Source organism: Acinonyx jubatus, chromosome D3, assembly GCF_027475565.1.
Source record: "Acinonyx jubatus isolate Ajub_Pintada_27869175 chromosome D3, VMU_Ajub_asm_v1.0, whole genome shotgun sequence".
In the NCBI taxonomy this organism is placed as follows: Eukaryota; Metazoa; Chordata; class Mammalia; order Carnivora; family Felidae; genus Acinonyx; species Acinonyx jubatus.
In genome coordinates this window covers 18,999,262-19,013,227 of record NC_069392.1, presented here as the reverse complement: position 1 = coordinate 19,013,227, position 13,966 = coordinate 18,999,262, and the positions used below count along the sequence as shown (strand labels likewise).

Below are 13,966 nucleotides of genomic sequence, written 5' to 3'. Positions count from 1 at the left end.
ATTTACACACATGTCCTTTTTTTCAGAAATAGAATCCTTATCAAATGTAACACTAGAAGACCCCAATAGCTACCAAGTGAGGGGAGCTGCTGACTGGGGGTGGATGGTACAGGGAACGCCGGAGTCCTGCCCACAGGACTCCTCCCATCTATTGCCTCCTATGGGCCCCACCATCTCCCTCATTTGATTCCACCACCCCCCAGACCCTCCTCCTGCCCAAAGCTGTGTGCCCTCCATGCCCTCTTCAAGAACCACAGTCAAGCTCAGCTCTGATGCCCTTCTGTTTCTAGCATTGCCTACCTAATCCTTATATGAGCGTCAGGAGGGAGGCAGAAACGAAAAGCAGTTAAACAGGATTCTAGTCTGAGCTACAACCTGGTATGGCAGGCCAAGGACCTGGATTCACATGTGCTCATGCTGAGAATTTAGGAGGGAAACAAGAATTCACAAAAGTGGGCCATAAGCTGCCATCATTTTGCAGTGAGAATAATGTTTATTGAGAATGGCTCATTACAAACAAAATATATATATGTAGAAAATCTCTGCAATGCAAAAGATCCCTTTTGTCCCTGTGTGGCTGGAGTGAACAAAACCAACCATCCAGTGTGGCTTCGCTGGGCCCCTAGCAAGTGGACAGGGGTCATGGGTGCCACATGCTATGGGCAGAAGTTCCTGAAGTCTGGGCTCTCTCCAGCCTTGTTTTCATGACATGTGCAAGAACACAACATAGCGTGGTTTGCATCCTACCCCCATGACCCTCCCCGGGCAGATGGCACCGTCTCAGGCACAGGTAGCTTTCTTGTTAATCTGCCAGATGACCTCTGGCAGGTGACCAGGTGACCTCTAACTTGTGGCCTGCCCAGGGACTGAGTGTTTCTAAATGTCACACGATGGACTGAGGTGCTGTGACCACTCTCCGTGGAGGCTGCTCTCCATGACAGCCCCACCAGTCATCCACAGCTTCGCTTCCTCATTGCCTTCCTTGATGCATCTATTCTTACCACAATTTTAGCCAGACCCTTCCTGAGGACGCCCAAACCTCAGCTGCCACACATGGTACTCCTGGGCGTGAAACCAGAGTTCCCTGGGATCTTGGGCCACCCAGCATTAAGGCAAAAGAGACGAGACCAGTCTGAAGGCAATGCTAGTCTCTGAAACTAGGGTGGCTGACATGTTAGCTAACCAGCTAATAGCGCCTCCGTCGCGGCCAAAGGCTGCATCTGGTGCCGAGGAGCGATTTGGCTGGGTGGTCTGACAGCCCTCATAAACAGAGCCCACCTCTGCCCCTCAGAGCAGCCATGGTGGGGAGATGCCAGCCAGCTGGTGGGAGCAGATGCTGAGCATGGTTTGCGGTCCAGAGGGATGGCAGCTGCCATGTGGCTCTTGGGGTAGCCTTGCTCCCTTGCCAATGACCGCTCATGAGGGGTGGGTGTCCTCAGCCCCTTTGGGAATGATCCATTTCCCTTAGTTTTTAGGTGCAGATCTGCATTCAAGACCCAGGCCCACCACTGTCCTGGACATACTGTCCCCAGACTGATGGCCGGATTTTGTCTATAAAGTGAAGGGTCCTGGCACTCAGCCCACCAGCTGTGAGTCCCTTTCTCTTTGAAAGAGAACTTGGGCTGGCTTATCTGCCCTATGAAGAGAGGTGTCAGTGGTTCTGAAGTACCTGAATCTCACTATTATTGTCTTACTTGAGGGTGATTCTCACTCCCCACAAGTGAAAGCTTAAATCTCAAAAAAACAAAACAAAACAAATAGTCCATGCTACGTGCAGTGCTATGTGATCCTGGGCAGGTACCACCTTTCTCTGTCAAGAAAAAAAGAGACCCAACTTTCTGTGCAAAATGTCCTGGCATGAACACTGGGGTGGGTGGGAGGCCACAGGCTATCCCCCGCCACTGCCTCAGCAGTGCAGGCCCTAGCACCCCAGCACCTCCAGCACTGTGAGGCTTGGGGCTCCCCATACCCAGAGAATGGGCCCCACTGTCAGGGCTTAGGCTAGTGTCAGGAGGCCTCATGGGTTGCGGGGGGGGGGGGGGTCTTTGGGACTCAAGTGGCTGTTCTTGGCCCTCAGGGTCAGGCATTCTCAGAGTACATTCAGCCAGCAAGAGCCAGGGCCCTGTCTACTCCCCTCAGGGCCCTCCACCCTACAATGCTATAGTACCTGGAGGGTGCAGGGTGAGGGGTGGGGTTCAGGGTCCTTTTGGCCTGAGGCCCAGTCCTCCTCAGGGCCCAGAGGTCTGACAACCAGCCACAGGAACTTGGGTCCACGGAGAGGCGTGAGAGAGTGGCGGCATTCACCAAAGGGCACAGGGAGGTCTATAGCACTTCTGAGGGGGACAGGGGGGAGGGCAGTTCCCAGCAAGGCCTGGAGCAGTCCGCAGCCCTGGGAGCTGGGGTTGGCTACATGGTCTCCAAACACACAGATGCCATCCTGACAAGCGGCATCTCCAGGGCTCAGCCCCCAGGTCTGTGGGGAGACGAGCTCAGCCTTCTCCACCTGGGTCTGGTTTGCAGGCAACAAAGGCACCCACGGGGCTGGAAGTCCCCTGGGCGTGGTTGGAGTCGGGCCTGGGGTCCCAGGGGAGGCTCTACTCAGATGCTCTGCGGAGGCCTCCAGCAACCAGCAGGTGTGCAGGGTAAGTGGCATGATGACACGCGCAACGCTGGTGGACAAAGCAGGCACGCCTTGGGCTCCAAGAATTCCCTGGGGCTTTGTCACATGGGCCAAGGCTGGATGCAGTTCTGCATCCAAGCCCTAGCAGCTCGGGGCCTGCGCCAAGGCCTCCTGAGTGGGCCTGACTGGGGTGTGGCAGGGTGGGGTGTGAGGGCCTGGGCACACCAGGCTCCCGCCGTCAGCTGTCCAAGTAGACAAAGAGGATGTCCTCATCTGTGCCATAACTGGTTCTGGCCTCCTCGAAGTTACTGATGCTGGTGCTGCACATTCCTGCTGAGGGCAGGAAGGGCAGAGTGGGGTCAGCAGGTAGAGGGAGGTGTACCTGCCTCACTGGCGCCCAGGGGAGCTGGAGGACATCTCACCATGGCTCACTCGTCTGGCCACCCTTTGCCACTCGTCTTCCGTCCCCAGGAAGCCTTCCTTGCCTATTTCAGGCTACATGAGCTCATTCTCTGACCCTTCCCCAATTTCGAAGATGGAGAAGGTGAGGCCCAGAGAGGGGAAGAAACATGTTTGAGGACACATGGGGTAAGTGTGCTAGAGTGAGGACAGTCCTTCCCATTCCCCAGGACAGTGGGGAGCCCTTGCTGGATCTGGAGCAAGAGCCGGAACTGGGCAGACCTTCCTCTCTGACAAGTATGCTTGCTAGCTGTCCTGGGAGGGCTGGAATGAGGGAGATGGCAGGGACCAGGGTGGGGGAACAGCAGAGTAAGGGTGAGGCAGGGCCCTGGGCAGCGGTGTGGGAGGGAGATGGCCTGGCCTGGTGTAGCAATGACCAGGGTGTGGAGGCTGGCAGGGCCTCGGGTTTGTGGCTGCTCTGTGTAGGCCAAAGAAGCAGCGCAGATGACAGGAGCTCAGGAGGAGCAAAAGTTTGGGGAGAAGGCAGTGAGGGAGGTCTTGAATGAGAAGGAATCATGGGGACTGGACTGTGAATGCAGCCTGCCCCACCCACTCTCCCCAGCCCGCCCAGCACTCACGGTCAGCATAGGCTGGGTTGTTGTAGAAGATGCAGCCAGTGGCGCGGTTGTAGCCACGCAGAACAATGAAGTGGCCCTGGTAGTCAGGCGTCCGGCAGAAGCAGCGGTGGCCGCTGGGGGCGAAGCAGCAGTACTTGACAGGACTGGAGCAGAGGTCGCAGTGCAACACCCCAGAGTTCACCAGCACAATGGCCACGTGGCCCTGTGCCAGGTGCTCCTGGATATCCTGCACGCTCACTGTGCTGTGGGCGGGAGGAGAGTCAGCTGGCACCATCGGGTCCCATTCCCCATCTCTCAAGTGGACCCCTGCCTGGATCACAAAGCTTGGGGACATGGCTGACTTCCCTCCCTCCTGAGCTCTTTGCAGATAGGAACATCCTGCCTTGTCACTATGGCCCAAGCTCAGCCCAGGATTCAGCATGGGACCAGTGCAGGATTCAGCATGGGACCAGTGCAGGGGGTGGCACATCAGCTCCAGATGAGACCCTGTCAAGGGCCACTGGATCAATACATGGGACCCCACCTCCCACCCTGGCTAGTGAAGTTTTTTTTGCTGAGCACCCTCCTTGATCATTTACCCTAAATCACATGCAGTTTACATTGGAAGCTATCGGTTCAACTTAATTCCCAAAATCTGAGCCAAGCATGGCTTCATCAGTTTTAAAACCACATGCTTCTCGGGGCGCCTGGGTGGCTCAGTAGGTTAAGTGTCTGACTCTTGGTTTTGGTTTAGGTCATGATCTCACGGTTCGTGGGTTTGAGTCACGACACTGTGCTGACATTGTGGAGCCAGCTTGGGATTCTCTCCCTCTTTCTCTGCCCCTTCCCCACTCGTGTTCTCTATCTCAAAATAAATAAATAAGAACTTAAAAAAAAAAAACTTAAATAAAATAAAGCCACATGCTTCTCTGAAAGGACTATTTTTCTTTTTGTTTTTTCTTTTCTCTAAGGTTCCTTGTGGCAGACGGGGCTGCCCACGAAGGGCTGGTCAGCAGTGTTTCCAGGGGACCCCCCAGTTCAGCTGAGCCAGCTGCTCCCTGAGGCAGACTATCAGGCACTGCCCCATTCAATGCCCCACAAAAGGCAGCAAATCCAGAAGGGGAGAGGGGCTGTGGAGTGGTGGTTCCCTAGGCTATGGGGGCCTCCTTCCTCAGCAGTCTCCTCAGGAGTGGCAACGTTAGCACTACATGGCCTGACCCAACTCCAGCCCATGGCTAAGTCACAAGGCGCTTTGGTTTGGTTGCCTCAGCCTGGAGAAAGATGCCATTTTTCCATTTGGTCTTTGAAATGAAATAGCTGGCTGAGTTCCCGATGGTACGTACAAGAATGGGATTTCAACTACAGAGAAAAAGCGGGGGCTGCGCTGGAACAAATGCATCGTGCTTCACGGAATAATTGGGTGTGGAAGAGCTAGGTTTGGATCACAGCATGGCCGAGTTGCCGAAGGTGACCATGGGCAGCTCACACTATTTTTCCCATCCTCAGTTTCCTCACCTGAGGAATGGGGACAGCACCAGCTTCCCACTCAACAAGATAGCACATGTCAGGTGCCACTAAATAAACATTTGTTCTTTTCCTTCCAACGTGTGCTCACGTGGCTGAAGGATGTGTGGAGACTTTTCCATTTTCCCAATTACCTATCATGCAGTAACATTATGTTAACAATGAAAACATAGGTCTGTAAAGAATAGGAAGACCTGAGAAGAGTGGTCTAGGGGAGCCCAACCAGGATCAAAGCTAACATGCCTGAGCCTGGAGAAGAAAGTCATTAGATTCTGAGGAAGTTACTCCCAGGATCTGCCCGAATCGTGTTCCTCATGTATAGCTGAGAAGGGGGAGACCCACATAAGGTCATAGCAGTCTGTAGAGATCTGAGAGCCAGGCCTCCCTAGAGACCCTACACACTGGGCTGTCCCGTTACTCTCCATCACCGTGCCAGCATATTCCTTAGGCTGTCACCCCTTCATTAAGGGTTCCTGTGTTCTGTCTCATGCTACCATCTGTGAGCAGACTGAGGGCAGGCTGGAGTCTGTCTTGCTCACTTGTTCCTCCAGCCCCTGCTCGTGATCCACCTAAGGCCAGAGTTTTGTGTAGCCACATGTCCCCATTTTATGGATGGAAACAATAAGGCCTAGGAGCCCAAGTCTGTGTGCCCTTAGCCTCAGAATTGGCCAAGATTCTGGGTAGGAAAGCCCAGTTCTGCCTGACTGCCAAGTCCCTAGCCTTTCCTGTACATCATCCCAAGGCCTCCCCCATAGTAAATATGTGGGTGAGTAGGTGCACAAGGAAGAGTGAGGGGAGGCTCACCATTTTTCCACCAGCACCTTGCAGGCCTTGGCTTGTGCAAACAGCTGGTTCACCCGGGTCTCCTCTGTGTCAAAGTGCTTTCTGTAGAAGGACTGAAGAGGGAAGAGCAGGCTGGAGGGGATGCCTGTCCTGGCTGTCCTCACCCCATTTGGATGAAGTAAAGAGCATGTTATGGAGTTAAAGATGGTGAAAGAGGGGACGAGCCTGGCCTGCTAGGGGAGATGCAGCACACCGGGGCAGAAAGCTGCGTCTGTCTCAAGCCGGCAGGATGGCTGGCCAGAACGCACAGGACCACACAGAGGCATGAGGAGGATGCTCAGGAGACAGGTAGGCAGTTGAGCTCAGGCAGCCTAGCTCCCCCAGCAAGGCTAGTCATCCCTGGGCTTGTGAACCCCAAGGACATCAGTGGGAGTCTGTGGTAAATGAGCAAAAGGGGTGGCTGAGCCCACCCAGATGCTCCTCCACTGCTTGGCTTAGCAAGATGAGATTCATGGGACATACTTTATTTGGCATAGGGGACTTAAGGGGGCTAAAGCCCTCAGGGCGGAGGCAGGAGAGACCCTGTTCTTGGGTTCTTTTCTCTGCCTTGCAGCCACAGTGATCAAGCCAGATCCATTAGCGTTCTTCCCCTGGCCTGGAAGGTTCAAAGGAGAGTTAGGTTGACTGGCACTGGCCACCACGTGACAACCCTCTTGCCAGCGAGGCCAGGAGAGACTGTGTTCTGCCAAGTTTTGGAGCCTGGGCCGACATGTGCCCCTGCAGCAGGCAAGACTGGCTCTAACTACACGGGTTGGGGGGTGGGGGTGCACTGGTATAATGGCGAGGCTATGTTGACATTCTATTTCAAAAAGAAAAAAATAGGAAAGGTGGCATTTTAGTTTTTCTTCCTGAATAGCAATTACCCAGATTGGAGCCGGCTGTCCCTGTGACAAGGAAGAAAATGGGCAAGTGGCAGCAGGGTGAGGTCAGAGTGACATGCTCAAAGGCCCTGGACAACAGGAAGGAGGGACACAGAAGGCGGCCTGAGATGCTCCCCTGTACATCATCAAGTGCTCTTAAAGGTAGGCAGCTCTCACTGCTTAGATGCTTTGGGCAGGCTGGACCTCAAGGTCACCCGGTCTGACTGCTTCGAATATCCTGCCCACTGGACATTTGCTGCTGTTCCCCGGTCTCTGTGCACCTGTGTGCCCATTCGGGTGTCCAGGCCTTGACCATACCCTTTTTCAATTACTGGGCCTGGGTGATGGCCTGGCAGTTGAGTGCTCACCTGGTTCTTGTAGCCCTTGTCAACGCCCAGGGTCTGTGTGCAGAAACGATGCCTCACGCCAAAGTGGCGCATTAGGTAAGCCAGGTCAATGGTCCAGATGCTCCTGGTTAGTCGCAGCTCCTGCAGGGCACTCTCAAACTCATTGTCGTCCAGCTGGCCCAGGTACCTGTAGGCAGACAGGCTGCTGAGGTTGGCTTGCCAAGCTGGCTGGGGTCATCCTCCTCCCAAGGGCCCACCAGCCACTATCAGAAGGCTCCATCCTTTGTCATGATCCTACATCTTGTCTACTTCTTGGGCACAGCGTGAGGCTGCCTGGGGCACTGTGTTGGCCCCAGAGTCGAGGATTCTGCTTCTTGAGTCTCTTGCAGGTTGTGTGACTTTGGGTAAGTTGCCAACCACTCTGGCCTCATCTTTAGGATGAGATGCTTGGACCACATCAGAGGTTTTCTAAGTTTCAGACACAGAACACTTTTGTTGAACACTGTCTTTCCTGGAATTCCAAGATATAAAACAGGTATGGGAGAGGTTGCTCTGAGGTTCCTGGCAGCTGCCTGAAAAATCTCCTACAAGGAGATCACTGTGGTCCCTCTATGTTCTGATGCCTAAGGTTCCTGTGATATTCATTCACATAGCCTTAGTTCAACAGTCGGCTCCCTAGTGACACAGTCACTAGGGAGCCTGAGGTTGGAAGGTCCCATGTCCCTGTCATGGGGTCACTCTGTGGGCCAGGACTAGGCACCTGAGTCTTCCTTGGCTATCCTCCGAGCCTAGTCCACCCTTTGCTTGCTTTTGCAGATGGAACCAAGCCTGGATGGAAGCTGGGCCTCCTGTAAACCCTAACCATGAATAGCCATATGGATGATGAATCCCACCCAGGTCTCGCCCTGTTTCTCCTTCCAGCCAGAGCAGATGGTGTGGATGGGGAGAGTCTAGGCCTGAGCACTCACCGCAGCACCATTTTGGAGCAGGCCAGGCCGCAGTCCCAGTGGTAGAGCTGCTGGATGATGGGCACGGGCAGCTGCACAAAGTCTCCTGTGTGGAAACACAAGGAAGTCACAGACCTTTGGCATTGTGCCTGTCACTGCCACCCCCGTTGGAGCCACCACCATTGGCTCCTGCCCAGATCCGGTAGGGGCTGTTCAGAAGCTGGTAAACAGCCTTTCAGGTGCCCCAATCCATTCTCCTTACAACAGCAGTAATCTCCCCAAAACAACCAGTCAGAGTAGGCCAGCCCTGCACAAAACCCTGCAATGGGTTGGTTCCTGCATCTCTTAGGACAATGCCTTCATGGCTGCTGCCCCAGCACGCTCTGCCTTGTTGCCTCCCTCATCCTCATTGGGCCTACCTCTAGGCAGAACATTCACTTGCTGTGATCCCTTATGCTCCAGGGCCTTTGCACACCTCTTCCCCCTGCCTGAACTCTCCTGGCCTCCCAGGTGCCTGACCTAACTCCTGCCTTTGGGTATCACTTCTCCACGATGTTGCCTCCATCATGCATAGCCCCCCGCTACATGCACTCACAGACCCACAGGCCTCTCTTTTAGAGCACTCTTTTTGGTGGGACCTCTGAGGAGGCTGGGACAGGGCAGGCACATGGGAGATGCTCAGCAGATATTCAAGTCTGAATTCATGAGGCCCCTTGTGGTCCACCTAACTCCAAAGCCCCCCAGGGCCACCAAAGTGTGAAGTCCATGGTTAGAAGGAAGGGATAGTGTCATGTAATCTGTGTATGTGCAACGCTACCCTAGGTGACCTCTCAGTCTATTCTTGCCATACAGTGTGGAGCAGCAGAAAGTACCCAACCTAAGCATTTTAGCCCCAGCTCTGTCACAGGCTGGCTGTGGGCTGAGCAACTGACTTCCTCTTGCTGGACTGAGTTTGGCTATCTCTAAAGTGGGGGACTTTGGTCTGATTCTGTCATTCAATCAACAAATATTTCCCAAGAGCCTAGCACCTGGATGTGAACTGGAGATGTGGTGGTAAGTGACATAAACAGATCCCTGTCCTGGTGGTCAGCAACAACAAGCAAGTGTAAGAGAAAATCAGAGGGCTAGTCTGGGGAAATGGTGGGGGTATGTCTTAGAGAGTGACAGTGAGGAAAAGGAAGACAGGGGGGAACAACATGCACTGAAGTGCTAAGGCAGGGGCCAGCTGGCATGTGGCCTATTGGAACCTCCTACTCTGGGATCCCACAATCTGGACAAAGTTCAGAGTCTAGAGAAATGGGAGGGACTTCACTTCAGCTATCACCACTCACTGCTCATTCATGACACCCACTCAGCATGTGAAAACCCAGCCCACATTGTTTCCTCATCTTGGGAGTCTCTGGGGTCTCTTCTGAACCCATGACCTGTCTGTGCAGAGCTGCACCAGAAGCTGGCTTGCTATGCCAGCCCTGGCTCCCGCATGTAGCAACCAGAAGGGCCCTGATGTCTCTCCTGGCTTTTCAACCTGCTGGCCTTGTCTGGGCAGTGTCTTGCCTGGAGTGAGTCCCAAGCTCCTATGCTCCTATGTCTAAACTCTCCCCAGCCTGCAAGGTCTGGCGCAGATGCCAGGTGCCTTCTCTGATCCTAAGCTGGCCATGCCTTTTCCCTCATCTGCACTCTGTCAGGCCAGAGTTCACTCTTTGGCTCACAGGACCCTTGCATTGAACTTGTTTGTGCCCTGCTGAGCTGTTGTACATTCCCAGGAGGCAGGGACCTGTGACTGCTCCTTCACTGTCTTATACTTGGCCTTTCTCCCCCCATTCCTCACCTCCAAGGGCAAGCAGCAGGCTGTATGGATGGCAGGATGGTGTGGGCGAGTACAGGCCTCTTGTTGGCTGAGTCACTTGAGGAGAGGCATTTGGCCTCTCTGTGCCTACTTCTTCCTCTATGAAATGGACTGCCACAGATGCCAGTGTGCAGAGTGCTATGAGCACTCAGGGCAAGAGCATGTGTAAAGCTCTTTGCAGGTGCTGACGTGAATGCTGCCCTCCATCCAGGGTGGGCCTGGTACACTGAGCCCAACTGGGCTAAGGTTTTTGTTCCCTCCTTCCCCTGACCCCTGATGCCTCTAAAAGGAACCCAGGCCATCATTCAAGGCCTCCCACATTTGCCTCTTCCCACTGCCATAGATTTAGTTCTGAGGGCTCAGTGCAGCCTGACTTCTGCCTATCCTCTGTTCCAAATTCTACCTCCAGCTCCTCCCCCATCTGTACACAGTAGCCAGAGGGATCCCATCCACAGGCTCCCATTACTCTTAGAATAAAGTTGTCACCCCATTCCATGGCCTGCAGGGCCCAGCCCAATCTGGGCCCCACCAGCCTCACCTTGGCCCTGACACCTCATGAACCCAGTTCCACCCAGTGACCCTGGGAACCCATCAAGCTTCATTCCACCCCTCTGCAAGTGCAGCAGTCTCTGTCTGGGACTTTCCTCTGCAGTTCTCGAGGCTGCCCCTTTTTGTCATTCAGGTCCCAGCTCAAATGCTCCTCCTCTGAAAGGATTTTTCTGACCATGCCTTCAGGGGAGAAGGACCCCCTTCCCAGGATCCTGTTTGTTTCCTTCATAGTACTTAGCAAAATTAATAAGAAAAATAAAAATAAAATAGAGTTACTCCATCTCCCCACAAGACTGTAAGCTTCCTGATGACAGAGTTTGCTAATCTTGTTGACTGTTATTCCCAATGCCTAGTGTCTGATGCTTAGCAGTAACTCAACAAACATTTGTTGGAAGAAATGAACTTATTAAGCAATCAATGTGTGCTACGATTTGAGAACACTAACTAAATCCCAAGTCCTGCTCTCCAGATCATATTCTTAAAAATTCCCTGCAATGGGGGATGCCTGGGTGGCTTAGTCGGTTGAGTGTCCGACTTTGGCTCTGGTCACAATCTCATGGTTTGTGGGTACGAGCCCCATGTCAGGCTCTGTGCTGACAGCTCAGGAGCCTGGAGCCTGCTTCGGATTCTGTGTCTCCCGCTCTCTTTCTCTCTCTCTCTCTGCCCCTGCTTCGGATTCTGTGTCTCCCTCTCTCTCTCTCTCTCTCTCTCTGTCTCTCCCCCACTTGTGCTCTGTCTCTCTCTCAAAAATAAATAAAATGTTAAAAAAAAAAAAATCCCTGCAACGGGTTGAGTGGAGAGAGAGCAGGGTGCTGTTCTCTTGTGGTGGAAGGTGTCGCTTTTCAAGAATCCTTCACTGTGGCAAGAACCCACCTTTTTGTTTCTCTCTACATAGGCTGTTTACTCCCCAGCCTTTGCTCTTGCAAATCCCTTGTCTGGAATGTTGTCTCCCATCTCTGAACATCCAAATGCTCTGGTCTCTTTCCCTCTCTGAGCCCTTCAATATGGAGTATTTGATGTGATCGTGCCTGCCTTCCCCACTGGACAGACTGCGAATACCTCAGTGGCAGGCAGGGACAGGGTTGCATTTGCCTCTTCCCAGCCCTTTGACACTCATACATGCTTGATGAATGGAAGGTGTTTTTCCAAAAAGGCCTTATCTCTTGAGATGCCTAGGCCTACTTGTTATGGCAATGCCCCAACCCCCTCTTTAACCCCCACCCTGGCTTCCAGACTACGGCCCTCTGTTCACGGTTCCCTCCTCACTCTGTGGCCCAGGCTCTGGCACTGGCTAGCTGGGTCATCCTTGGCCAGGCTTTGACTCTGTCTGTGCCTTCCCCTATTCTCAGCTATAAATGTGGCACAGGACAGCTGCTCCCTAGGGCCCTTGTGTGCTCTTCCTCTTCTTGCCCTGGTCCCTAGAACCCCTTGATTCTGAGGCCGCACAAGGCTAAACACTTCCACATGGCCATCTCCAGTCTTGGCATGGGCAAGTTAGCCCACAGGGATCCAGAGCTACTGCTGTGGGAGAGATAAGGGGAGGCAAGGCCTTCTAAGTCCAGAACTGCTGCCAGATGTTGATGCTTGGAGCCAAGGCTTTGTCTCACCTGAAAATAAGGTTTGCCTGTTAGGCCCTGGCCTGGCTTCAGTTGGCAGCTGTTGCCAAAGAAGGTAGGTAGCTCATTGGTCCTGAATACTTACAGCTCCTTTCAGCTCTATCTGCTTGTGTGCAAAAGTGCAAGTAACAATGGTAACCTACTTTACAGGGTCCTTATGAGGATTAATAAGGCACTGCATGTAAACAACTTAGCACAGTGCCTGCTCAGAGAAAGCTCCCTATGAATGTGAGCTATTACTTCACTGAGACTCAGGAAACCAAGTGTCTGATCCAAGATCACAGAGTTAGATAACTGGAAGAGTAGGGATGCAAAAATCAGGACAGCATCAGACCCTATGCTCTGCTGCATTCACAAAAGAGACCCCTCTCTGGTTGTGACACCAAGCTCCCTGATGTCTTAGGGTTGGGTCACACATGCTCTTGACCTCTCCCTTGAGTTGGCACCTCACCTCAGAGTTTACTAGCACTTTCTTGTTCTAATCAACCCTGAGAACAGGAATCTTTGCCTTTCCCCTCCCCCACTCAGGAAAGCAAACTGAAGCCCAAGGCACTAAATTTCAGTCTTGGTTTCTGCCCCAAAGAAACTCAGGCCACCTGAGGGCAGAAGGAACCAGAGGGTCAAGAACTACTGCAAGACAAAACGCTGACCCTGGGAGGCCAGGGTAAGGGGCACACCCATTGCTCTGTGCTCTGGGCCAGGTCCCGGCCCTTCTAGGCCTCAGTTACCCCAGAGTTCCGGGAGGGGACGGGATCTCCTAAGGCGGCTCCAGCAGGACTTTTCGCTTCTGGGCAAGGTGCCGCCCTTGCCTCGAAACCAGGACCCTCCCACCATGACCGCTTTCAGAGCTGACTGGGGTCCCAGCCCTAAGAGTATTAGGAAATCCCAAGTGACCGGGGCTGGGGATAAGCGGCCAAGGCGGGAGTGTATACACCTGGCCAAGTGCCGCTCAAAGCCCTACAGCCCGGCCCGTGGCGGCGGTCGGCCCAAGGTCGCGCGGCCGGACCCTGCCCGCGCTAGGGCGGAGTCCCCCTCGTTCCCCGGGGTGAGGGCTGGGCCCTCGGGGAGGCACTGACCGGGCTCGAGCGGCGGCCCCGCTGCCTCCGCCTCCGTCCTCATGACCCGGGCCGCGCGGGGCGCCCATGGCCCCCGCCCGGCGCCGGCTGCAGCTTCGGCTTCGACTGGGGCGGGAGTGGGGCCGGTGCGTGTCAGGTTCCTCCGCCGCCGCTGCCGCCGCCACTGCCACCGCCACTGCGGTGGGGAGAAGAGGAGGCGGTGGCAGGGCCGCCCCAAGCCCCGCCCCGCCCCTTCCAGGCTTCGGGTCAGGCCCCGCCCCTTTCCTAAACCCCACCCCTTCCCTGCCTCAAGGAGGCCCCTCCCCTTCTTTTCCCCTCCCCCGACTTCTATTCCTAGAGGCCCCCGGCCTCAGTATCTAAGCGGGTCCTGGCTAATGGCAATGTCAGCTCCCTGTGACCCCGCCCCTTTCCCCTCCACCACGCACAGGCGCGCAGGCCCTTCCCTGCCTCCGTTCCCCGGAAGCTCCGCCCTTTTTCTTGAGCACGGCCCCGAAGCCCTACCTTTCCGCGAGCCTTGGTTCCCCAGAGACTCATCTTCGCAAACTCGGTCTCTTCTCAGCGGCAGTTTCTTTGCTAGCCTAAGGCCAGGTCTTACCCGTACACCGCGGGGTTCAAGAAGACCTAACACTACTGCGACTCGCTGAGGGCCGGCTCTGGGTCGGCCCCAGCTCTACTCTCTATACCTGTTTCTCTACTCGTATGGTGAGATACCTCGCCTTACT

The 13,966-nt window shown here is 54.5% G+C and overlaps 1 protein-coding gene across 2 annotated transcripts; it reads right to left on the bottom strand.

The window, feature by feature from the left end:
* Positions 1-465: 465 nt before the first annotated feature.
* GUCD1 (guanylyl cyclase domain containing 1) lies at positions 466-13,470 on the bottom strand. Of its 2 annotated transcripts, none has more exons than XM_027044111.2 (6): positions 13,245-13,470; positions 8,179-8,263; positions 7,232-7,397; positions 5,965-6,056; positions 3,658-3,899; positions 466-2,953 (listed from the first exon to the last, which is right to left on the bottom strand). In XM_027044111.2, exons 1-6 carry the CDS (start codon positions 13,285-13,287, stop codon positions 2,859-2,861), a joined length of 723 nt encoding a protein of 240 aa, XP_026899912.1. In that variant the 5' UTR covers positions 13,288-13,470; the 3' UTR covers positions 466-2,858. The 2 variants fall into 2 exon arrangements, with proteins under 2 accessions (XP_026899912.1, XP_026899913.1); XM_027044112.2 differs by having other exon boundaries at positions 466-2,950; positions 13,245-13,467.
* Positions 13,471-13,966: the final 496 nt, after the last annotated feature.